The sequence below is a fragment of the Phoca vitulina genome, unplaced genomic scaffold, assembly GCF_004348235.1.
Source record: "Phoca vitulina isolate PV1807 unplaced genomic scaffold, GSC_HSeal_1.0 scaffold23, whole genome shotgun sequence".
NCBI classification, from domain to species: domain Eukaryota; kingdom Metazoa; phylum Chordata; class Mammalia; order Carnivora; family Phocidae; genus Phoca; species Phoca vitulina.
In genome coordinates this window covers 4,021,610-4,046,892 of record NW_022589726.1, presented here as the reverse complement: position 1 = coordinate 4,046,892, position 25,283 = coordinate 4,021,610, and the positions used below count along the sequence as shown (strand labels likewise).

Sequence of the window (25,283 nt, the reverse complement as noted above, 5' to 3'; positions counted from 1 at the left end):
TTTGCAAGACAGTTAGACAGTACTATATACAAATTACATTTTTATCTTTTGTACTGCAGTAAAAATGTAATGTAAATAAGGAATGAAATGCCAGTTTTTTTAATTCTAAGTTACAATTTATTGAAAATTTATGTCTTTCTGCTGTCCGGATACATCTTACACCATGGTAGCTTAGAGTCATAGTTGTAATATAATAGCTTATAACCATTAATGAATGGTTACCTTCTGGTATGACTGAAAACAGCACCAACATCAAAGCATCTTAGAATCTGTAATAGGTTAAAGGTGTTAAAGATACATAATATAAAGAATACTTAATAAAATGAACAAGAATTTTTTAAAAATGGGTACTTAGCAATTCAAGAGTTGTCAGAGTAGATCTGATACCCAGAGCAGAAAGATGGAGGCTTTCATCATTGTTGCTCTTTGGCATTGGGTTAAGATGAAGAGGTTAGCTGAGGAAGGAATTAGTTCAAAAATATGTCTGAAACCAATGAACTGGCTCACAACTTACTCTTCTCTTCTCTTGAAACTCCTACAAATGGCTGTAACCTATTGTCTGTAGCCAGAGATGAAGCAAGGGGATAGAAAAAACTCAAAATGGATGACTGTTCACTTGCAGTTACACAATGAGGTTGCTCTTACAATTATACTTTTGAATGTGATGCTTCTGCTTATGTCACAATCTCGTTATCAACAACAGAAGTCCTTTTGACTCCATGACCTCAATATTTTCTTTTCTTTTTTTTTTTCTTTAAAGATTTTATTTATTTATTTGAGACAGAGAGAATGAGAGAGAGAGAGCACATGAGAGGGGGTAGGGTCAGAGGGAGAAGCAGACACCCTGCCGAGCAGGGAGCCCGATGCGGGACTCGATCCAGGGACTCCAGGATCATGACCTGAGCCGAAGGCAGTCGCTTAACCAACTGAGCCACCCAGGCGCCCAATATTTTCTTAATAAATTGGCATTTATTTGTTATTTTTGGCGCCTCTTTTTTTCTTCCTCTGGCCAACCAAGAACATAAAGTTAAATGAATTCCCACGGTACTCATTGGTTGGCTCATTACTACAGGATAGGCTTTCGTTGATTGCATTATATTTTCTGATACTTCTTTTCCTCATCTTCTGAAATCATCGAATGAGATGATTTTTTTCCAAAAAGCAAGTTTCACCAAGATACATGGTATATGATGTGCTTAGTGTCTTGGTTAACTTTTTCACAGTGCCCCTAGGCCAAAAGAAGTAACTGAAAGGTCTGTTCTAAGCCACTTATAGTAGTAGTTAGCATGGTATCTGACAGATAATGCTGTGTTTCCTCAAGATTTAAAATATCTGGCAGCATTCCTGTATTCACTGTGGTACTCCTTTTGGGAATTTAGGCCATAGGTTTTACACATGAAATACTGTGAAATACTCTTTCAGAAAAATATTTTCATTTAAGTAGTTTGCCTCAATCATAAATATCGAATGTGTTCATCATTAAACAAAGTTAAAACATTAGTGCAGATATTTCTGTGAATCAGAAAAAATATAGACGTAAGCAAAGTTATTTTTTAAAATGTACTCTTAGGCCCTGCTTAGATTCTGGGATGATTGCATCAGTGGTGGCAGCTTAGTTTTTTAAATCTTTCTGAATTTCCACATAAAAATACAACAACCAGGTAGCAAAACCCAACCCATGAAAACATTTGTAACAAAACTTGGTCATGAGGTATCTCCACGAATCCCCAAATATAAACAGATGAGAACTAACCAAAAAACCTACATATACCACTTTCAGTGTATAAGAAAGTAGAAAGAAGCATTAGGATGTCTGGCCTGAGAATAGAAGTACCTCAAAGGTGGTGAACAACCAATTTGAAAGTGCTTAAATGTGATTATCCAGTTTGAAACTGGGAGAAATTTTGCCCACTATATTAGATCTTTGTAGAGGACCTGTGGCCTAAAGTAGCTTGAGCAGCCTTGCTCTATGAACTCTCAAGACGGGCCTACCAGTCCTCCCTATCAGGCCTACAGAAACCCTGCTGAGAAGTTTCTGGGAATGGAATCACAATTGAGCAGGATAGAGGCAATGGAGTTGGAGGAAAGAGAACTTCCAGATAAAAATGATAGAGGAGAACAGAGCCAGATAATTTCAGAAAACAAGTCATTGTATTTTTAAACATTACATGAAAACAACAGAAGAGGGAACTTTATGAAGTTAGAAAAGTTTTTTGAACCAAGCCGTACTCTCAAAATTCAGGAAAATTAAATTCACAAAAGGTCTTTCAGGAATATTTTTAGGAGTGTTTTTACTAATTTGAGTTCCTTCATCAGTGTTCATATTGATCTGACATTTGATGTCAAAGTTTTAATTTTTTAAAGAATTTATGGAGGTTGTGTGAAACATTTCTCTATTGAAATCAAGTAAGTGAAAATATTCTATATCTTTGAAAAGATTTTTTATTTTATCTTTCATATTTAAATTTCATCTATCTGAAATTGATTTTTGTATACAGTGTTAGGAGTCCAATTTCCATTCCTCGGCATATAGATGATTATATTAGTGTCATGTAATGATTTTTTCTGCCTTCCTCAGCTAATTAATAGGACTGCTCTATTATAAATCACGTTACTTTATATTCATGGGTCTGTTTTTAAAATCTCTATTACTTTGATGTGTTTGCCTACACTTGCTCCATTACTGAATTTTAATTACTATACCCTTGTGTTAAATCCTCATGTCCGTCTTTCTTTTTACCTTAGTCTTCCTGAGTGTCTTGACTTTCTTGGCCTTTTGTTCAATGACAAATTTACCACATATATAAAAAGTATTGAGTTTATAAGTGGAATTTCATTGACTTCATTTTTATTTGGGGGAAGAATTGATATGTTTATGATAGTCTTCCTTTCCTGAATTCATATATTCAGGTCTTCTGTATTTTCTCTCAGTAAAGTTTTGTTATATTTTTAATAATAGACCCAGATTTATGCATACAGTTTTATTGTTTTTTTGGTAAATGGTATTTTAAAAATTATATTTTATAGGTGTTACTGTTATATTGACATACAGGCAACTTTTTAAATTGATTATTGTATCAATGTTGCTAAATTTTTAAAATCTTATAATTTATCTGTAAGTTCTTTGGGGGTTTTCATATAAATAAACATCTGGAAATTACAGTTTTGATACTTCCTTTATAATTTTTACAACTTGAATTTCTTTTCTGAACTCACTAATACTTCTCATACATTGTCGAATAGAAGTGTTAATAGTAGAAATCTTTGTTACTTGTCCTAAAAGCTTTAAGTTGTCACCAGTAAATATGATATTTGATGCAGTATCTTTTTTATACATATACTTTATCAGGATAAAGAAATATTTTTTTCCTCTGTAGCACTCTTTTTGTTTTTAAGGTTGTTGTCTGTGTCCCTTTTCTCCTTATTTGTCAGTCTTGCTAGAGATTTGTCAGTTTTACTAGGAATTTTTAGCTTTAGTTATTTTCATTTTATTTTTTGTTTCATATTCATCATTTTATATTTGTTCATCAGTCTTTATTTTACTTCCTAGGGTTTATTGTGATGTTCTTTAATCCTAAGTGTTTATAATTTTTCAAACCTTTGAGATTTTTCTAGTTATCTTTCTGTTGCTGATTTCTCATATAATTCCACTGTAGCTAGAGAATATGATTAGTAGGACACCGCTTGTTTACTAGCTTGAACAGAATGCATATTGACCAATTGGCGGGTGTATTGGCTGTATTTCTCTTCATTAGATCATATTTGTTAATCTTGGTGTCTGTTATCTTCTTTACCTACATATTTACCCGTTATTATTCACATATTAACATTATTTATTTCTTTCTTTAGATCTGTATTCCATCATATCCTCTTCTATTTCTTTAATTATTTTATACATTCTTATGTTTAATGTGTGATAAATCAAACAATTGGAAGTTGCTACAAATCATTCTCATGTCTTTTGTTTCTGCTGATTGTCCCTTATGGTACCTTGTTTCCGTGTGTGTGTTAAATTACCATTTTATGTTTCTTAGAACTCTGTGGGAATTTGTTGAAGACTAGGTGGAAGGATATTTTTCCCAAGGGTAGTTGATTTGCATTTGCTTTTGCTGATGCCTAAGGGACTACCAATCCAGGACCAATTAAAAATAAAACGTTAGCTTAGGTTGCGGCCCACATAGGTATTATGAATTCAGGCTGGTTTATGGCTATAGATTCTCAGAAGAGCTTTCCTGTACCTCTTTCTGCCTAACATCAAAACCATGACATTCAAGTGCCTTCTTTACTAAGGGGTTATTAACAATTATGATGTACCCTTTTAAAAGGTGCTGGTTTATGAGAAGGTCTTTTAACAGCTTTTCTACCTTAGACAAATTCCCCTTTGGGCATATAAACTTGTGGCTTCTCTGTACACCAGCTTTTACTTTGGGGGTGCTGAATTTCCTTCTCTCCCTCCTTTCCAACCTCCCAGGCTCAACAATTCATTTAAAAATAAAAATGTAATCACTGAGTTAGTTTTCAGTGATATTTTGTTCACACTGTATCTGAATTTGAGAATAATGCCTGGCATATGCTCAGTAGATATTTGTTGATTGGCTGAATCAGTATTTCATGGAGCATTTTTTAGTTGGTTTTGAGTGGAACATTTTGTTTTTTGTTTATAGTATACCTTTGTACCAGAAACCTGTATCTTGATCGTTTTTGTAGGTCTCAGCTGAAATTTCACTTCTTAGGGAAGCATTTCCTGCTTCTGTTATATATTCTTATTGTTCGTTGTAATTTCCGGGTTGCGGGGGGGGTGACTAGTGTTATTTCTGCTTTTTATCATCTCCATAATTGAAAAAATTTGACCGTTTTTTCCATCCCTTCTCTTCCCTTCCTTTTCTTCTCTTCTTTAACCTCTGTTTTTATTCCCCTCCCTTTCTTTCCTGCCTCCTTCACTTCCCTTTCCTTTCCCTTCCTTCCCTTCATAGTGTCATTTTTTTTCTACTTGAAGAGCTTTTTAAGTTTTTTATTATGTGTAATCTAGGCAGAATTATTTAAAGTCATTAAATTTTTATTTAAGGAATTTCACATTTTGTGGTTCCTTCCACAGCACAGCCTATTACCTTGGTTCCCCCAAAGTTTGAGTCATAATCTTCAATATAGGCCTTTTAAAAAGAACTTATGTTTAACTCACAATTGTCATGTCCATTTGTCCACAGTTCTTTTAGTTGGGCTTCTTTGATTTCTACTTGAATATGGACATACTGATGACATACTTCAAAAATCTCCAACCTGTAATCTTTGGGACCCAGTTTCATCAAGCAGTTTATTTTAGGGCCACTTTTAGGGTCAGAGTAGCTGGATCTGCCTGGTTGTTAATTTCAGACACCTTATATATATGAGTCAGTTCCAATTGTATTCACTCCTAAACTATTTCACACCCTAGAACAATAGTACAAATCTTTGGGATAGACCAATTCCTAAGATTAAAAAAAACGAATATTAGATCTTGTATAGTATCTCTGTCAAGTAGTTCTTTCCTACAGATCTAACAAAATAGTTATATGCTTAAAGCAAACCACATATTTACTCCATGAATCATTTCCCAGAATGTGGGTCTACAGGATAAAGACCCATCAGGATAGACCTTAACTAAAAAACATTTTTGTGTTGCATTTCTGATGGTGATGAATTCTTTTATATATGTCTGAAAAAGTCTTTATTTCATCTTCATTTTTGAAAGATGTTTTTTTGCTTGGTGTGGAATTCAAGATTGACAGGGTTTTTTGTTTTTAGTGTTTTAAAGGTTTTGCTTTACTGTCTTCCAACTTAGATAATTTCTGACAAAAATCTGTCATTCTTATCTTTACATAATGTAACTTTTTCTCTCTGGCTACTATTAAGATTTTTTTTTATCATCGGTTTTACACATCTTTTTTTTTTTTTTCTTTAAGATTTTATTTATTTGAGAGCAAGAGCAGGAGTGGCAGAGAGGGGCAAAGAGGGGAAAGAGAAGCAGACTCCCTGCTGAGCAGGGAGCCCTACGCAGGGCTTGATCCCAAGACCCTGAGATCTTGACCTGAGCTGAAGGCAGACGTTTAACCTGCTGAGCCACTCAAGCACCCCTGGTTTTACACATCTTGATAATGATGTATCTTGGTATAGTTTTCTTCATGACTCTTGTGTTTGAGATTTATTGAGTCTCTTGAATTTGTGCTCAGAGTTTCTATCAAATTTGGGAATTTTTTTATCCATTATTTCTTTAAATATTTATTCTATCCCTGTTCTTCTTTGGGGATTCACTTGAGGTTGTCCCACAGCTTACTGATGTTTTAAATTCTTTTCTTTCCTCTATGTTTTATTTTGGATAGTTTTTATTGCTGTTTTCAAGTTCACTTATTTTTTCTTTATCTTGGCAGTTATTCTAACTTTTACAGACGAAATGTAGTTATAATAACTGTTTTAGTGTTACTGCCTGTTCTATCATCTGTGTCCTTTCTGGTTTGTTTATGTTGATTGTTGGGTTTTTTTCTTCCCCATTATATGTTTTATTTTACTGCTTCTTTGTATGCCTAGTAATTTTTGTTTGGATGCCAGTCCTTGGAAATTTTACCTTTTCAGTGCTATGTATTTGTTTTTTGGTTAATATCCTTGAGTTTCCTTGGGGACAAAATTTAGTTACTTAAAAGCTGTTTGAGCCCTTTGAGACTTCTTTTTTTTTCTTTCAAGTGTTTTTTACACAGAACCCCAGTAGCCTTTAACCTAGGCCTAGTTTTTCCCAACTACTGAGTCTATACTCTTCTGACTACCCTACGTAGTGAACTATATTTTAATACTCTGACTTGTGGGAACTGCCCTGTGTGAGTCCTGGAGATTGTTTCCACTGTCTCTTTTGCCAGCCTCTGGTAGTTTGCTTTGTGCATATGTGGATCAATACTTAGCTGAAAACTCAAGAGGAACCTTGTTCAGATCTCTATAACTCTTTTTCTTTGCAGCTCTCTTCTGTATGGTACTCTAGACTTTTTACTCTAGCTGCCTTGGCCTACCTAGTTCTGAGCTACACTTCCTCAATTCGCAGAGATTTCTGAGTTCTACCAGGGCTCCCTCTCCCTGCACTGCAGCCCAGAAACTCCTCTAGTGTGTAAGCCAGGGCACTTGTAGGGCTCTCATCAATTCTTTCTCTCTCAGGGGTTACTGTCTTGAACTGCCTTATGTCCTAAGTTTGAAAACCATTGCTTCATGTATTTTGTCTTTTTTTTAAAGTTGTTTCAGGTGAGGCAGGAGGGGAGGTTGTTCCTACTACTCCATCTTGGTTAGAAGTACAAATCATAAGATTTCATTTTTTTAAAATTACATTTTGGCTGAGAAGATAGATGAGAAATCATTTCTGATAAAGAGAACAAGCTTTTGTGTCAATATTCAGTTAAGGCTTGAATACTTTCTGTTGTGTAAGACACTATGTGGTGTGTAATACACAGAAATATTATTAGACCCCTTCTCAGCACTTAAGGTCATTTGGAAAGACACATAAAAGAGTACAGGTCAACAAATATATTACATTTCATATATGGAGTCTTCATAGCTGTGATTCCCTTTAACCTAAAGCAAATAATTACATGATTTCCCTTGAATTCCCTTCCTCAAGATTTCCTAGAATCTAATAGACCTGTAAATACAGTAGCCATGTATCTTCTCAGCTGAAGTAATAATTGTACTAGTATTCCTAGTAAAATATGTGTTCTGTAGCATAGAATAGTAAATCATCTCTTTGATGTTTAACCTGGCTCAGTAAATTAAAGACACCATAGTACATATGCTAATAAAAAAATAGGAAGATGCTTTTTCAAGAAAAAAAAGAAATTGAAGATCTTTCTTTTTGGGGGCCAGAAATGTCAAGAGAGACTGCTTGAGGTATATGAAATTTTAAACCTACTCTTCTTTAGTGGGGGGTAAAGGCAATGTAATGAAGCTGAAAGAATGTGATTGTTAGAGTAACAATTTTGAGATATTATACTCCACTTTCTGCCTATATTACTTTGGACCAGTTAGGTAAAGTCTTTGACACTCTTCATATTTAAGAGTGAGATCTTTAAAAGATGATTGGTTTCCTTGTAGAAGCATTTCAGTTAACAAATACAGTATAGAAGGATGAAAATAGCACATCACCATTAGAGCATCGTAGATGCTGCAAGCAATATCCATGGATGACTGCTGTAATTAGTAGGCAGAAATTTAAGGTCAGATATTTGGATATTCTCAAAGAACTTATTTCAAAACATTCATTGTTTTAATGGGAAAATAGGAATTTATAGTTGAGAAAACTGGTGGATGTACTAGCTTAATCAAGATCAAGGTTAATAGCACCTGTAATAAGATATATTATCATCATATGCACTCCTGTATATGTCCTTCATGTAGGATGCACTTGAGAAGGACATACTACCTCTTCAGTGAGGTGGCTTTAAAAGTACATAACCTCTATCTAGTCATGAGAAAACATAAGACCCACTCACATTGCAGGACATTCTGTGGTGTAGTTACATCAGTATAACTAATGACATCAGTGTTGTGAAATTCAAGGAAAAACAGGTGAAGTCCAAGGTTGGAGAAAACCGCGGAAACATAAAACTAAATGTAATGTGGATCCTGGAATAAAAAAAAGAAGACATTGGTGGAAAAACTGGTGAAATCTATATGAAGTTGTTTAGTTAATAGCTAATTTCTTAGTTTTGGTACTTGTACTATGGTCATATAACATGTTGCCACTAGGGGAAAGTGTGGGGCATATGGGAACTTGGTACTATTTTTGCACATAGTTTTTTCCACATTTCCACATTTTTACTATTTTCGCACAAAATTATTTCCACATAACAAGTTTTTAAAACATGGTGACAGTGTTTGTGGACAGAGCTTATTACCATGTAGTTAAATTAGTCTTTTTGTTGGGTAAGTACCTCATTTTGATAGTGTACATTTCTCTTGAGCAATTTCTCTTGAGCAATTTCAATTTTCCACAGAAAATACATAGTTTCAAGGGAGAGAGGGGGGGGGTTCTTACATTTTCATTGGTAGCATTCTGTAAGCTGGTTAAGGAAAGAAAGGAGGATTGAACTTACAGTTACAAATATAAGTCTTCATCCTTCAGTTTTCAGGTCCATGCCTCACTCTTCACCTGCACTTTGGCTGAGTAAGAAGATTTAGAGCCTATCCACTTGGGTTTTTTTCTGGAGAACAAACCTTGGTATCTTACTGGAGACATAAGGGCTGGGTATTCTCCATGATAACTGTGATAGGGAAACATCTTTGATCTATCTAGAGCCTAGACTCTACCCTTCCATGCCTCAATTTGAGGTAAAATTAATCATCTTATAGAGGCTTTGTTGTGATAAGTGAGGTTTTATATTTATGTGCATATGTGTATATGTACCTGTGTAACAGGTATACATACATATATACACATACATACACAGTGCTTTGAGCAGCATTTATCGTTCGGTAAACATTCAGTACTTATTAGTGCTTAATTTGTAGTAGGCGCACTGTATTAGACTGTCCAGGCAGTGCACTGTTTGGCTAACTCCAAGGAGTGCATATTCCCATGGACTACAGTGCAACCCAGTGGCTCTAAGTAGTATAATTCTTCTAGTGGGATTTTGTGATACAAAAGAGACATGTCTTGTCTCTTAATATTAAACCGTAAGTCTGAAATGCTCTCAAAACAGCTTTTTAAAAAAGGCAGTCTAACTTGAGAAAAAAAAATTAAGGAAATGGAAAAAAAGTTTTTTTAATATCACAGTTCTTATCTGGTGCTTCTCATAGCACTCGAACCACTGGAGGTTTCTGGCAGTCTATTAGGTATTTTGGAAGTGGTTGTCTAATTTCAATGGGAAAAGGCATAAAACAATTTTATTCATATATGTTTCAGAAATGTAAAGTTTAACATTAATTTTCAACATAATTCCATTAGTTTTAAAAATAAATGTTGTGTCATAAAATTTTTAACCTGTGCTGTAAGCAAATCATTGGTCAATTAGTGTCAAATAACACTCAGGTAATGGCAGTAAGATGAGGACTCATTCATGTTATGGGTCTGCTCTGTAAGGCAGTGAGTGTTCCAGATGCTAAGGAGACAAGTAAAAGACAAAAATTTCTGTTCTTATGGAGCTGACGTTTTAGAGCATAGGAAGACATTAAACAAAATAAATAAAATATACTATAAATTATATGTTGATAATGTTGTGGAGAAAATTAAAATAAGAAAGGAGGTAGAGAGAGACTAAGGGGTTGGGGAAAAGGGTAGTGTAATTTTCAATAAACAGAGGAGTCCTCACTAAGATGACTGAGTACCTGAAGTTGGGTGGGGTAAGAAGCCATATAGATACATATCTAGGGGAAGAGCATTCCTGAAGGATAGAAGTGCAAAGGCCTGGAGATAGGAATGGGAAAGTAGTGTGGCAGGAAGACAATAAGAGAAAGGGAAATGATAGGAGACTTAGAGGTAAGGGTAACTTAACTAATGCTTTGGAAGCCATTGTAAATGTGTTTCTCTGTTACCTTTTATTTGTTAATGTTCCTTTATTTCTGTGCATCAAGTGGATAAAGTATGTAAGAGTAGAAAAGTGGTATCTAGCACATAGTAGATGCCTACTGAATGTTTATTGAATTAATTTATATGGCAAGGTGTTTAAAGGTATTTTAAAGATCCTGTGTTCCCTTGCTGAAGGAATACTTTTCATTTTTAACTGCTTCATATAATACAATTTTTCTGATACTCCTCTATATTTAGTTTACAATTTCAGAGTATTTGCCACCTTCAGTAATATTTGTTATTGAATAGATGTTATCTTTAAATAACATAAGCATCTATTTTTATTAGCCCTAGTATTCATAATAGAATCTAGTTTTCTCTGAATCAGTAATTTACTTATATTATAAAACAAAGATTCACACATTTTTATAAAAGTGAATAAATCACATTTCTTTTAAGTCCTATATTTAGATTGATTTCTTTAAAAGTCTTTACATTTTTCTCTTTATTATTTAGTTTGTTTCAAGTTATTTTAATTGAGGGGTCCTTATTTGTTTTTATCAGAGTGGAACACGTTTTACAAATTCTATTTTTTTGAATTTATTGAGACTCGTTTTGTGGCCTAATGTATATGATCTATTCTGGAGAATGTTCCATGTGCACTTGAAAAGAATGTGTATTCTGCTGTTATAGGATGGAATGTTCTCAGTAATTTCCTCCCAAGGAATATATTTATACCAAAAAGTATCCCTGGTTTTCAAAAAGTTCACTGGTCCACTTTTAGAAATTTAATGCCTCCATGTAGTCTAGCTGTCATTCTGCTGGTTGATGGTGTTAATATATATGAGAGTCTAAGATTTAATGTTGAGTGCTTAGGAGAACAAGAAAAAGTATACAAGGAGTGGATAGGCAAAGTATTTTAACATACTGTCTTAGATGGTTTCGTGATCGCCAGGTAAGCCCTATCCTTTCATTTTCTGCAAAAGTGTGCATGTTTGTAGAAAGCTTTGCCCCCTGTCCTTTTTTTGACTTATACTTTCAATCAGTCTGAGAGATGATTCTGGGGTTGGGAATAATGAAGATGTGAACAGGGAGTCATAATGTTGAAACTGGACGTTCAGATCTTTATAGCATGATTTCCTTATTTTTCAAAGAGCAGAAGAATCCCATCGTATATCATGTTCTGGTTGGACTCCTTTCTTATCGTTTGCTGGAGTTTGAACTTCAGAGCTATGGTGTCAACCCTGCTGTAGTATCTCAGGGGAGCTCCTAGTGTGGGGCTGGTGTCATGGCTCACCCTCCAACCTTTCCTTCTTCACTTCAGCCTCCAGCTCTGAGCTTTCCAATCCCCAGAGTAGCAAATGTTGAAAGAAGTTGCACAGGTAAGTATGTGATGGGAAAGTCTGGGGGAAAAATGGTACTGTCGTCAGTATTTTGAAGGTGGATGTTGGGCCATTTACCAGTGAGTCATTTTGTTAGCTTAAAAATACGATGTTTTGTAAATCAGTTTTCTCATAAAACCATCAGAAATTATTAAATAGAAGAGTCTAGTGTCCTAAGAAATAATTTTACTTTTTTGTTAAGATATGAAACAGAAAACCTTAAACTGAATAAACCATTAGTATAATACAAAGGAAGGTTATTAGATTTTTTTTAGCAACTTCATATTTTTCCACAGTATGGCAGGACCAGAAAGTTTGTTTTCAGAAAAGAAGCTAAGAAACAAAGTTGGGGAAGGTGTAAATTCATAGACTTATAATTTTGCTACGTGTAACTTGGTCTCAGAATGGGGCAAGTTTTAGTTTCCTTCCACTAGCTTTAGACATGCTGTTCTTCTGTTTCTCTAGATTTTAGGCAAGTGGCTGTACTTTTAATACCTGCAGGAATAGAAACTTCAAGTGTCTTTTTCTCTGAGGTCTAGACAGGAAGACTGGAACATTTCTACCATCTTGGGGTTTGAGATTAACAAAAATGAGTGTAGGAGCAGTGAAGGCATAATGTCTGCTACAAAAGTTCAGCTAAGATTTGTTGAATGAATAAGGTCACCAGATTGTGTGTGTGTGAAATTCTAACACTCGGGGCATTTTCTCTTTCTCTGCATTGTACTGGAAATCATGATCTAACATTATAGATTTTTTCCCCTTAATGTATGGTTATTAGAAATAATTTTCTAGCAATGTAGCCCTAGGTCCACACTACTTTGCTTACTAATACTGCCCTTTTGGGCTCTTGCTTCTCAGAAAGCCTTCAAAAATTGTTTCTTTCATTCTCCCAGATTGATCCTGTATAATTCTTATTCAAGTGATTTCTACATTCTTTTGCACATAACAAGACCTTCAAAATTATATCCAGGGAAAGGAGACTTAATATGGCCTATGATTGCTAACATTTCTTCAGAGAAAGTGTGTCACACTCAGAGAGTTTGGGACACTGACTGTTTGGCACTTTAGGTCCTCAAAGTATAGAATCCTCAGCAATTTATCCCCCCTTTTCTTCCTTTAAATTCTGGAGTTTCTTGTTTTGTTTTGTTGTTTTTGTTTTAAATTTACTAGGAACCTTGTAGAAATACATAGTCCCTTGACAAAGCGGACCATACATCCAGTTTCTTCTGGATTTCCCTTCCTCCCTTCCTCTTTATTAGACTGATCCTTCCTGGGCGCCTGGGTGGCTCAGTTGTTTAAGTGACTGCCTTCGGCTCAGGTCATGATCCTGAAGTCCCGGGATTGAGTCCCACATCGGGCTCCCTGCTCAGCGGGGGGTCTGCTTCTCCCTCTGACCCTCTTCCCTCTCATGTTCTCTGTCTCTCATTCTCTCTCTCTCAAATAAATAAATAAAATCTTTAAAAAAAAAAATAGACTGATCCTTCCTCTTAAGGTTTAAAATTGGTTTAAGATATTATATTCATTCTCATTCAAAAGTTTGCCTTACGCTTACAGGATTTGTTTCGTATCCTAAACATAAAGATTTTCTGTTGTGTATCCTTTCACTTGTACATGATAGATTTATATCTGAATATTTAAGGATGAAGTACTGTTTAATTTTAGGACCTGTTAATGTGATTTCTCAACTCTAATAACTTATTGCTCATAAGGCATACCAATTACAGTTGGTTCTTTAGTTGGTATACGATCGTGTGCTTTCTTTTGTGGATTAGCACATTTATTAGAGTTTTGTTTTAGGATGATGTACTTTTTAAAGCTTACATATTGGTGGTTCAGTTTTGAATCTGTTATAAGGCATATTGATACAGGTGATTTTAAGATTCTGGAAAATCACAAAATCTGTTTCTTCAAGTTGAAGCATACACAACATATTCTCCCTAGATCAAAGTCAAACAGATAGGGGCATTTATAGACTTAGTAACACTTTTTAGAGCATTTGTAGATTTTTGGGGTGCACTTTAAGAAATGGTGTACATGATTTTGGGGAATATCATCTGAGTAAAGCAGCTTCAGACAATAGATTTTAGTAGATGGTTTTGGATTAGGAAGAGTGATCTGTTATTTTCTGTCTCTTTGCTTGAACTCTCCATTTTTTTCTTGGATATGTGCTACCCTGGTTTTGTTTTTGTTGTTGTTGTCATTGTTGGATAAGACCTCTTACAAAATAGCTCTGTAACCCCTGGAAAGGACGCTGTGCCAGAATATTTACCTGCTCTCCAAAATAATGATTATGGATACGTTCATATAGGCCCCCAGTTTTTTGCTGAGTCACTTTTCCAGCCAGAGTCATATGTTCCCTGTGCGTCTACCTTTTAACTGCCTTTTCAGTATTCATTAAGGCTTTTAATTGTTCATTTGTTGGGCATTCTGCATTTGCTAAAAGTGAAGTGAATTGCTTTTATTTATTTCTATGCTGTTGGTTCAACTTGATGAGTTTAGAAATTCTGCCTCTAAAATTTATTTAAACCTTCATTTTTCTTAGATCCATCGTAAGCAGATTCTTAAACTATTCATTATGTATTTGTCATATTGTAAATATCAAGCCACAGTATTCTGGAACTGGTAGGACTTCATAAGAAATACGTTTCTTTTTTTTTTTTTTTTTTTAAAGATTTTATTTATTTATTTGACAGAGAAAGACAGCGAGAGAGGGAACACAAGCAGGGGCAGAGGCAGAGGGAGAAGCAGGCTTCCCGCCGAGCAGCGAGCCCAATGCGGGGCTTGATCCCAGGACCTGGGATCATGACCTGAGACGAAGGCAGATGCTCAACGACTGAGCCACCCAGGCGCCCCAAGAAATACGTTTCTTATATGAGAAGAGAAAGATCAATTGTTCTTTTTCTAAAGATATTCAGATATTGAGTTCTTTGTTTTTTCAGAAGCTAGATTTTTATTTTTTTCCAGTGTATGTATCCTTTTCTCCTTTACTTAAGCCCATTTCTTTTTTTTATTGTTTTTTTAGGAATGAAATAAAATTATTTATAATAGATGTGAAACGGGATTGGTAGCTCAGAATCCCGTTACTGAAAAATACTCCTAAAACAAAAATTCCTTCGGTTATAAATATTTCTAGGTTGTCATATATAATATTTGATATAGGAATGTTCTTCTGGTTTCACAGAGTTTGGGCAGTATCTCAGTGAGATTTGACCTGTCACTTTTCTCTGTATGGGTAATAATAAAAATACCAGATTATCTTCAGATACTATGGCTTCTCATGATTGGTTTCAAATGTTGATTGACTACATCTTGATAAAGCTGGTAAATATTAATGGTAATTGTGATTTTTTTATGAGTGTCTGTTTACTTTGTAGACAACAGAGAACTTGTGTGCATATGTATGTGAAGTGTTTGTTGAGAGTGAATGTGGAATTGGGAGGGACACAAAAGGAAGAAGTCAAATTCTTTATTCAGCAATCAGAGTGAATTAGTAAAATCTTCATTAGGGAAACTGTAAAGAAAGGAACAGTCTGTTCACCTCCCCTCCAAGGCACCATATGACTTATATTTGGTGCATTTTATCCTTTATAATACAAGGTAGGAGCAAATTCTGTTGCCAGAGATGAAAAAAAATTCACGACTATCGAAAAGTCTTCATACTTTAAAGTTGTGAAATAGTTGACTTTATGGTGGGGCACATGTATCAGCGTGTTAGCAGTAAAACTCCTGGCTACTAGAATCCACAAGAAGTTGCCATTAGGGATTTGTTCTTACTTGAACCCGTTTAATAGATGTATTCTACACATTCAACGCTACAATGTCTATTTTAGTGGTTTATAATGAAATTTAGAGATTTTATTAATTCCTTGAAGGATTAAATTATGTTCACTGTATTTAGAAAGTACTTAAAAATATTAGTTGATTTGGAATATGGAAACAGTAATTTTAATTGGTGTAATAGTGTTCTTTTAAGCATAATTTTATCCTAAAATTGATGGAACTTTGTCTAAAATAGGTACGATCAGTTTGGTAGTGAGTGGCTTTTGTTTCATGTACTTCTAGTCAGTTCATTCTCATTTTTCTGCTAAAGAGATCTTTTTGACATGCACAAATACTTGATTGTAACATCCTCTATTTACGTTGTTCACTGCAAAATAAGTCCCCTTCCCTTTTTGCCCCTTACTCCTTTTCCCATCATGAAGCTTACAGTTTGGGGAGAATACACACATTAAACTATTAGTTGTATGTGTGAGAGTCAGTGTACTATAGTGGTTACAAAGGGGGGGAGCTCTAGCAGATTGCCTGGATTCATATCCCGTCTCTGTCACTTACCAGATAACGGAACCTTGGGCACATCAGATATATGACCTTGGGCATGTTATCCAACTTCTCCATTTCTCATCTAAAAATGAGGACTACACAAGTAAATACTTGAGAATCGATTACATAAATCAATACATTTTAAAGCATTTAGAGTATATTGCCTGGCACATAGTAAGTGGTCAATGAAAGTTATTTTTTATTATTGTATGATTGTAGTTTCAGTAAAGTATTTTCAGTGACTGTAAATCAGGAACCCTAACTTAGTGTGAAAGTTTCCAGTGGGAGAAAGAACATTCTAAATAGAGATATCAGCATATACAAAGGCCCTGAGGTGGGAAAGATCTTGTGTTGGTGTGGCAGCAGTTTAGTGGTGGCAGGGGACCTGTGGAGAGAGTTAAGGTTAGAGAGTTTACCTAGGACCTCATAAGCCTTAAAATTGTTTTAGGAAGCTGTTGAGGCATTTCAATCAGTTAGGGCTACAACAATTACATTTTTATTTTAAAAGTTCACTTTGGCTAATGTGGGAGAGTAGATTTGAGGAGAATAAGAATGGGTTAATAAAGATCTGTTTGGAGGATATTGGAGATGCTTGTGCTAGGAAAGATATGGATAATGTCAGTATTTAAAGTTAGTCTAGTCAGCTTGAGTTTCAATTGTTGAAGAACATAGACGTTACAGATGGCATTTTGCAGAGATTAACATGAATAGGAACAACTGTGAATAACTCAAATTAAGCTGAGGCATAAGTTTTGTTTGGGGTTTTGAGATAATTACTGCTACACAGTTACGTTAAAGTCATGATCTCAGGAATCTTGGTCTGTATGCTCTAGATAGGAGAAATTAACAAGAGATGAGAACAAGAGAATGAGTCAGTGTAGTGGTTATTAGTATGGCACCATAATAAACTGTTAAGGTTAAGGGAAGTCTGACTTAGTTCATCACCTAGATTTTTGTGCCTGGTTTTCCTGCCTATGCTGTTTCCCTCTTAACCTGGCGTTGAAGTCCAGGCCTACTTTTCCTTACCACCTATCACCATTCTTCCAGACTTCCTCTTTTTTAGTTATATTGAAAGTCTTGTTTCTTGGGCTTTCTCTCACTTCTGAGCACTTGTGCATGCTGTCTCTTATGCCACAAGTTTGCTTCCACCTCCCACCCCACACACTTGAACTTTAAAAATTTTTAAATCTTTTTTAATCAAGTCTTTGTTCAAACATTAGTTCTTTTACAATAAAATCTTATAGTCAGTTTCCCTCAGACACAGATATTCCTTCATTTGTGTTCCCAAAGTACCTGTGCAGGTTTTCATATTGTAATTGTTTATTTACAGATATGTTTCCTAGCTAGAGTATGAGCTTGTTCAAGACTTGGAGCTGTTACTTATTCAGCTTTTGTGTTCACTACCATAATTTTTTTTAAAAAGATTTTATTTATTTATTTGAGAGAGAGAGAGAGCATGGGGGGGTAGAGGGAGGAGAAGCAGGCTCCCTGCTGAGCAGGGGACCCCCCCCACCCCAGTGCGGGGCTCTATCCCAGGACCCAGCGACCATGACCTGAGCCAAAGGCAGATGCTTAACTGACTGAGCCACCCAGGCGCCCCACGTTACCATAGTTTTTGGCATAATTCATATAATATTCCCTCAGCATGTTCGTTGAAATGTGAAAGCAGATCAGTCAGGAGGCTAAAACAAACTAGTTCAGAGCTTAAACTAAGGTGATGGTAGGAAGAATGGCAAAAACAGATGTGAAAGCCACTTTGAAGAAAGGATAGAACTTGGATGTATAGAACAAAGCAAGAGAAAGTAACTTAGAAAATCAGTTTTAAATATTAACTGATTTAGTTTATTAATTGTACTTCTCAGGTAGAAATGTTTAGGAGTACTTTAAAATTTGCTGCTAGAACCTTGAGTTAAGCCTGGAGATAGATTTTGAAATCAACCTGCATTTGTTTGCTATCAGGAAAAGGACCACTCTGCCATGGATGTGTTTCTGTCCCTGGGAATAGGATTCCATGCCTGGGCCAGCATTTGCCAGCATTATAGACAATAAATGATTTCAGAGTAAGTTCCTCTCCAGAGGCCTTGGTGAAGGAAATAATGTGTAAGATTAAATATCATTCTGCCTTGGATATGATCTGATTCTATTTTTCACCCTTTCCTATGTGTTTTTTTCTGTATATGTATATACACATATATACACATATATATTTTCAAGTTTTCATTTATAAAGTGTCCTAGTTTTGTTTTACTGACTTTTTATAAAGCTCCAGGCCTTGCTTCTTACTCCTGTTCTTTAATTGTCATCCATCTGACCTGGGGCCACTTTACTAGTCTTTGAAATTACTGGTTTAGATCATCTTAAGTTTGGGGTTCTGCAAACTCTTTTTTTGTGATTATTCTGATTTACTGCATTTGAGTTTGAAATACTGTATTTAAATGTTGAGAGTGTCATACCTTAGGAATTCATAACTAGTCCAAATTAAATTATGACATATACTGGGAAAATCCAGCCAACTCGGTGCTTCCATTCTGCCTATCACTTTAATCCCCCTCTCTCTACTACTTCATTTTGAGCCCGGCTTTTTGGGGGGTTGGGGGGGGTGGGGTTTGGGGGGCTTAGGCTGATAGAAAGGAGTAGTGTAAGCTAACCTATGTATATACTTTCTGATTAGAGTTTGTGGAATCAGAGGATAAAATGTCTATTAAATGTTTTAGATCTGTGTTCAAAAAAGGCTTAAGAAACTGCTTTTGGTGTTTACATATGTCATATCATATTCTTTCTTGGTAACATCTCACTTTTTACTTAGTTTTTGTAACATCTGGTTTGAAAGTCAAGAGAGAAGGTGGTCAGTTAACAAAGTAGGTGTAAGCCCTTGATATATTTGCTTGAAAAAAGCTGACAAATTGTATATACCAAAGATTCTATGGTATATATAATGTAAAATGTAGTATGATTTTATTTTAAATTATTTTTTTAAATTTTCATTTACCAAATTGACTTTACTATATTTGGCATTACCAGTAATTTCAATATAGTGTTGACATATCCTCTTTGAAATTGATAAAAATTGATTTCTAGATTCCTTTGATTCTTACTTATTCTTTTCCAGGAGATAACGTGAACACCTTACCCTTTGGTATCATCCATTCATCCATCCATTAGTGTCAGGTCTCTCTCAAAATAGATCCTTTTTCTAACCGTGTCTCACCACTTCTGCCACTACCACTGTAGTCTAAGCTACGGTCTTTTCTCACTGCCTGCTTCCCTTCTTCACTCTTGCTTCCTCTTTTGCCCATTTCCTTACAGAATAACTGCAATCATTAAATATATATACATATGCCAAATTATGTTACTGAAGCTATCCCCAAGCCCTTTTGACTTCTGTCTCACATAGAATAAAATCCAAAGTTCCTTAGGGCCTGCAAGGCACAGCATGATTTGGGACCACCAGTATCTCTGACTTCATTTTCTCCCATTCTCCTGTAAGTTCCTACTGCTTGAGTCACACCACTGAGGATCTTGATGTTCCCTGTCTGTTGAATGCTCTTCCTACAGGTCTTTGCCTAGTTAGTTCCCTTCTCTGCTTGATTGTTATCTTCTTAGTTTCATCGTTCATGGCTATTTAAAATACTTTTCTTACCCCATTGCGTCATTCTATGTGGAATAAAGCACAGGCCCTTAAAAATAAAATAAACTAGCTTTTATAAGAAACTTACAATGTTGTTCTGTCTTTTTCTTTCCTTTTCCCTTTCCTTTCCTTTCCTTTTTTCCTGTTTTTGCCTTGGATCAGATAATTCTTTGTTTCATCTTAGTAGCCATTCCTGGACTGGTGTTGCATTTGGAGAGGAGAGTGTTTACATTCTTACCTTTCTTTTTTTACTGAAGTCATGTAAGAATATTTAGTATTTTCACTGATAGTAATTTCTGTGTTGAAGCACACAAAACAAAAATGAAATTCTGTATATTTGTGTTTTCTCCTTCTCTCCCTCCCTCCCTGTCTCTCTTGCTCTCTTGCTCGCTCGCTGTCTCTCTCTCACACACACACACACACACACAGCAGTGAGTGTGGGAAAATCTGTGTTAATAAATGAGAAACATTTCTGTTTCCTTTGTCTGAGACATTTCATATGTTTAGTTTTGCTTTCAAACAGTAAATGAAGTTTTTTATTCTATATAGTTAATTTCAATTTTGGAATTTTAGGAGTCTATAATTGGTTTTGATGATAAATGTTATACAAAAATTGTCAAACGAAGATTTTGCTATGTATCCATTGAGTTGATTTATGTGTATATGATTTGATGAGAGGTAACCCTGATATTCTGAAATTTTACTGAATTCTCTAGGTATCATGCCATTTCCCCATGCTTATCCTTACTTAGAATTCAGTAGTAATGGTCCTTTAAAGAGAACTAAATGTATCCTTAACTTTTTCAAAAAAAACTTTTAAAATGTCATCTGTAAAGAGTCTTAATTTGCAGACTAAAGTTTTTTCCACTGTTACTTTTCTGTAATAAAACTCCCTAAAAAACACTTCTTTTTCCTGTTAAGGACTACTTAGGGGGTTGGTGGATAGGCATGTGGGATTCTACTCCCTGATTCTGAAGAGCTTTTATGAGATTTACCAGGGAGTCTCCTACTAAAAAAGATTCAGTATATTCTAACAAAATAATAAAACCTTTAAAAATAACTTTCTGTATTTCACACCTAAGGAGATTAATAGCCCCAAAGCATGTCAAATTTGGTCATTAGAGACTGTAGCTTAGGGGCGCCTGGGTGGCTCAGTCGTTGGGCGTCTGCCTTCGGCTCGGGTCATGATCCCAGGGTCCTGAGATCGAGCCCCGCATCAGGCTTTCCTGCCTCTCCCTGTGCCTCTCCCCTTGCTTGTGTTCCCTCTCTAGCTGTCTCTCTCTCTCTGTCAAATAAATAAATAAAATCTTTAAAAAAAAAAAAAAAAAAGACTTGCAGCTTATCAGTTCACCATGTCTGCTGATAAACAGTAGTAACTACACTGTCTTATTTTGAAATGAGAAATAAAAGCTGTTCGTTTATTATTTATAATTGAAGAAAATACCCTTATTCATAATGAGTATACAAGACAGATGTCAAATTTGATGTTTTTCACCAAAATTTTTGTGATAAGATGTAGTCACCATGTATTCAAGTCTTTTACAGGTGTCTTCCATCATGACATTTCACTTTACTTTGGACTACAAAGTACCATTGTTGGGAGACACATTGACCATAAATAACGTAGTCAGTTGATAGTTTTGGAAACTTTATAAAGAGGTCATCCTTAGGGAAAGAAATTAGCACGGGGGTGCCTGCCTGGCTCAGTTGGTAGAGCATGTGACTCTTGATCTTGGGGTCGTGAGTTCGAGCCTCACATTGGGTGGAGAGATTACCTAAATAAAAGAAGCGTGAAGACCATTTTCTAGCATTGCCTTAAAAAAAAAAAAAAATTAACATAGAGTTAGTAATTATTTGTATTGGTGTGGGCTCAAAATTACTAGTGTTGGATGTGGGAAAGACTTAAAAAACAAAAGAGTAATAAGCAGGTTACATAACAGAAATCATAAATTTACACCAGGATGATAAATGAAACATCACTGTTATGAGTGGGTACTTGTGACTTGAGATAAAGTTTCTAGTTTGCCATTATAAGCTGACTCAAAAAGTGGTGTATCTCAATAAACATAGATTGTAAGTGAAGATGATATGCTCTGAAAAACAGATCATTTACAAAGTAGACCGTGATGACAAAGATACTAATATTGAAGATACGTGTGAAGATTTTGAATAATTAAACCCAAAGTTAATTTTTAAAAAATCTTGCTATGGGAAAATTATATTTGGGGTTGCAAATTCTCAAGAATAAGTGATATTTATTTCTTTAAAGTAAGTAGAATTATTGCATGATAGGCTTTATTAAGTTTCTCTTGCTTTTAGAGCCTGGAAGCAAAAATTTAATGCTATATTCTTACAGTTAGATTTATGACTTTTTCACATGCCCCATTAGCCTTTAGTTGATCTGTTTCTTTATCTTAGCATTGTTTTCGTCATTTTCTGTTTTCCACTTAGGAGTTTGGTAAAGCTTGACATTTTCCAAAATATTACTCTTGATAAAAGCAATATTTTTGTTTAGGTGACAAACAGCATGTTTGGTGCTTCAAGAAAGAAGTTTGTAGAGGGGGTCGACAGTGACTACCATGACGAAAACATGTACTACAGCCAGTCTTCTATGTTTCCACATCGGTCAGAAAAGGATGTAAGTTAATCAGTTATATTGTGTTTACTCAGCAGTGTATGTCTGTTTCTTTCTGGTTCCTGAAAAGCAGTATATGAATTGCAGAATACCATGTTTGGTCGAGTGACTATGTTTTAGGCACAATGCTAGGGCCTGGGGATACAAAAATGATGAGCTTACATTTTAATGGGAGATAAAATGTCCTGTGATTCTGAAGTTGGGATATGGTAATACTGTGGAAGTACTCAAAGACAAGAGGTAAACATGGTCTTACGTCTAGATCATCAGTTGTTTTTTTTAACTTGTTATTTTTATATTAAAATATGCATATAGAGTAGAAAGCAGATTTGCAAGATTTAAAGATATAATGGCAAAATTAAATGAAACTTTACCTTTGCTATGGAATCTTCAGGCTGTAATCCTAAGCTTTAGTTAGTAAGAGCATCTCCTCTATTCAGCTGTAGGAATGCAAGTATAGAAACATTTTTGAAGAACTATATTCAAAACATGGAAGATGATCTATTATAAAGGTGTGGATTAAGTACTTTGGAGGGCTAGTAATTCAGTAATCCCATTTGGAATGAAAAGATTTAACACAGCCAAGTCATAATTAGCAAATTGATAAAATATTTTTAAATAAATTAATTGTTATTTTCAAATTCTGGTAAGCCTCTTTAAATTATACACTACTGTAGTAGTCAAACCAGTTGCATTTTTGTACTTTGTACCCACCCACCTTTTTTCTCCTTTCAACCCTTTTTATAAACTTGCTATTCCTAGTGTCCCTACCTATATAACAATCTATTCTAGTTATTAACCTAATGAGATTCTTATTGATGTTTAAAGCATTTAGAACATTCTAAGATATGTAACAAATGCTCTCATTTTTCATTAAAATTGATCATTAGTAAATCACTTCCTGTGTCTTAGAATTTCACAAATTGGCTTAATTTAGATTTAGGATTTGGGTGAATTTTTTTTCCCTCCTATTGAGGTGTTACTACCCTTTATATTTATTTGAAAATTGTGTCATATTGGCAACAATGTATCCATTGTGTTATTAGGACTCTTCAAAATATGTGGTGACTTTCTTTATAATTAGTGTGCAGTTTAATAGCTCATTGAATAATGTCATCTCATTAATTTTCTGTTACTTTACTGACCATTTAGCTATTTGCTCTTGGATGTAAATTATAATTGAATTTGTTTTTATGTAAGTTTCTATGTTTATGTGTTGATCTTGTAGTTAAAGAATTTGGGATATCTTCTGGTAGTGTTGCTTGCAAAAACTAATCCATGTGTGTATTACTGTGATTGTATAGTGCAAGTTTGGTGGAAAAAATGGTAGTGGGATATTACTTATTGATGAAAAGCACTCATTCTGATTAGGAAGATACGAAGCTTTCAAACTGAAATCTGGAATAAAGTGTGCACAGAGAATGACAAAGATAAGAGGTCTGTCTTCTAGAGAGCAGAAATACTATATATCAGAGGTTTTTAGTCAGAATGATACACTTAACATATGTTGGTTACCATTTCTGTTTAGTTGTTTGTCACAAATAACACAATGATTTGCTTTATAAAACTTTTTAAATTAAGAAGGTAATAAGACATAGAGATTAAGAATTTAGGCTCTAAAGCCTTACCCTTGTGTGTTTGGACCTTGGTTCTGCCTGTTAGCAAGAACTTCTCCAAGCCTTAGCCTTTTCTTCTTTAAACTGGAAATAATAATATAATAGCTACTTATAAATCTCTGCTATTGCTGACACCTTTTTCATAACAAAATAGTAGAGGGGCATTACTGCGGATATTAGAAAACATGCATGAGAAGGGAGAAGAAAAATTACCCATAATTTTGCTGGTCAGAAATAATTTACTGCTAAAATTTTGACTTAATACTTTAAATATTTTTATTTTAAAAATGTTATTATGCAAATCTCTGGGACATGTCCACATATTTTCCGCTAGAAAGTTTGTACCAGTTTTTACTCTCATCAGCTATTACCTTTAAGTCTTTAAGTCTTTTCTTAACAAAAGAAGCTTACTGTTTTAAAATACGTTAAGACAAGGGTCCCTGGATGGTCAGTGGGTTAAGCATCTAACTTGATTTTGGCTCAGATTGTGATCTCGGGGTCAGGAGATCGAGCCCTGCATGGGGTTCCATGCTGGGCGTGGAACCTGCTTGAGATTCTCACTCTCCCTTTCCCTCTGCCCCCCCCTTTAAAAAATATATTAAGACATTGTTAAATTTACACACACTCAGTAACATATCTTTTCCATGTAGTTACTGGCCATTTGTATTTCTTCCTTTGTGGATTACCTATTTTTGTGCCGTTTTCTATTTCTCTATTGAGATGGTAAGTCTTGTTTATTTGTTAGTGTTTTCCATAAATTAATGGTCTCTTGTGCTTTGTTACAAATATTTTCCCAGTTTTTTTTGCTTACAGTTTAGTGAGTGGTTCTTTAAAAATATTTATCATTCTTACTGAATTTGACTCATCAATCTTATTTTTGTGGCTTCTGTTTTTGAGATCATACTTAGACTTTTTCCATCTACTTTTTTCTAGCATTTTTGTGCTTCATTCTTCACATATAACTTAGCTGCCTTAGAAATGTATTTTGGTTGGGGTGCCTGGGTGGTTCATTCAGTTGGTTAAACATCTGACTCTTGGTTTTGGCTTAGGTCATGATCTCAGGGTCGTGAAATTGAGCCCTGCGTGGGGCTATGTATTGGGTGTGGAGCCTGCTTAAGGTTTTCTCTCTCCCTCTGCACTGCCCCCCCCCCCCCTCACGCTCTCTCTCTCTCTCTCTCTCAAAAAAAAA

At 35.0% G+C, this 25,283-nt stretch overlaps 1 protein-coding gene and 1 non-coding gene across 10 annotated transcripts in view; one reads left to right on the top strand and one right to left on the bottom strand.

Annotated features, from left to right (window-relative positions):
* CNOT2 (CCR4-NOT transcription complex subunit 2) overlaps positions 1–25,283 on the top strand; it is a 120,820-nt gene that overhangs the window by 50,829 nt on the left and 44,708 nt on the right. For 6 of the 9 annotated variants that reach the window (XM_032420415.1, XM_032420423.1, XM_032420416.1 and 3 more), the window contains one exon: positions 22,359–22,481. In XM_032420415.1, the coding sequence (XP_032276306.1) occupies positions 22,359–22,481 (123 nt within the window). Of the gene's footprint in view, positions 1–11,837; positions 11,896–18,174; positions 18,276–22,358; positions 22,482–25,283 lie in introns of all 9 variants that reach the window. The other 3 variants (XM_032420421.1, XM_032420422.1, XM_032420419.1) reach the window with 3 other exon arrangements.
* LOC116642691 lies at positions 5,506–5,638 on the bottom strand. Its single transcript, XR_004301377.1, has one exon. It is a non-coding gene; the product is annotated as a small nucleolar RNA SNORA18 (small nucleolar RNA).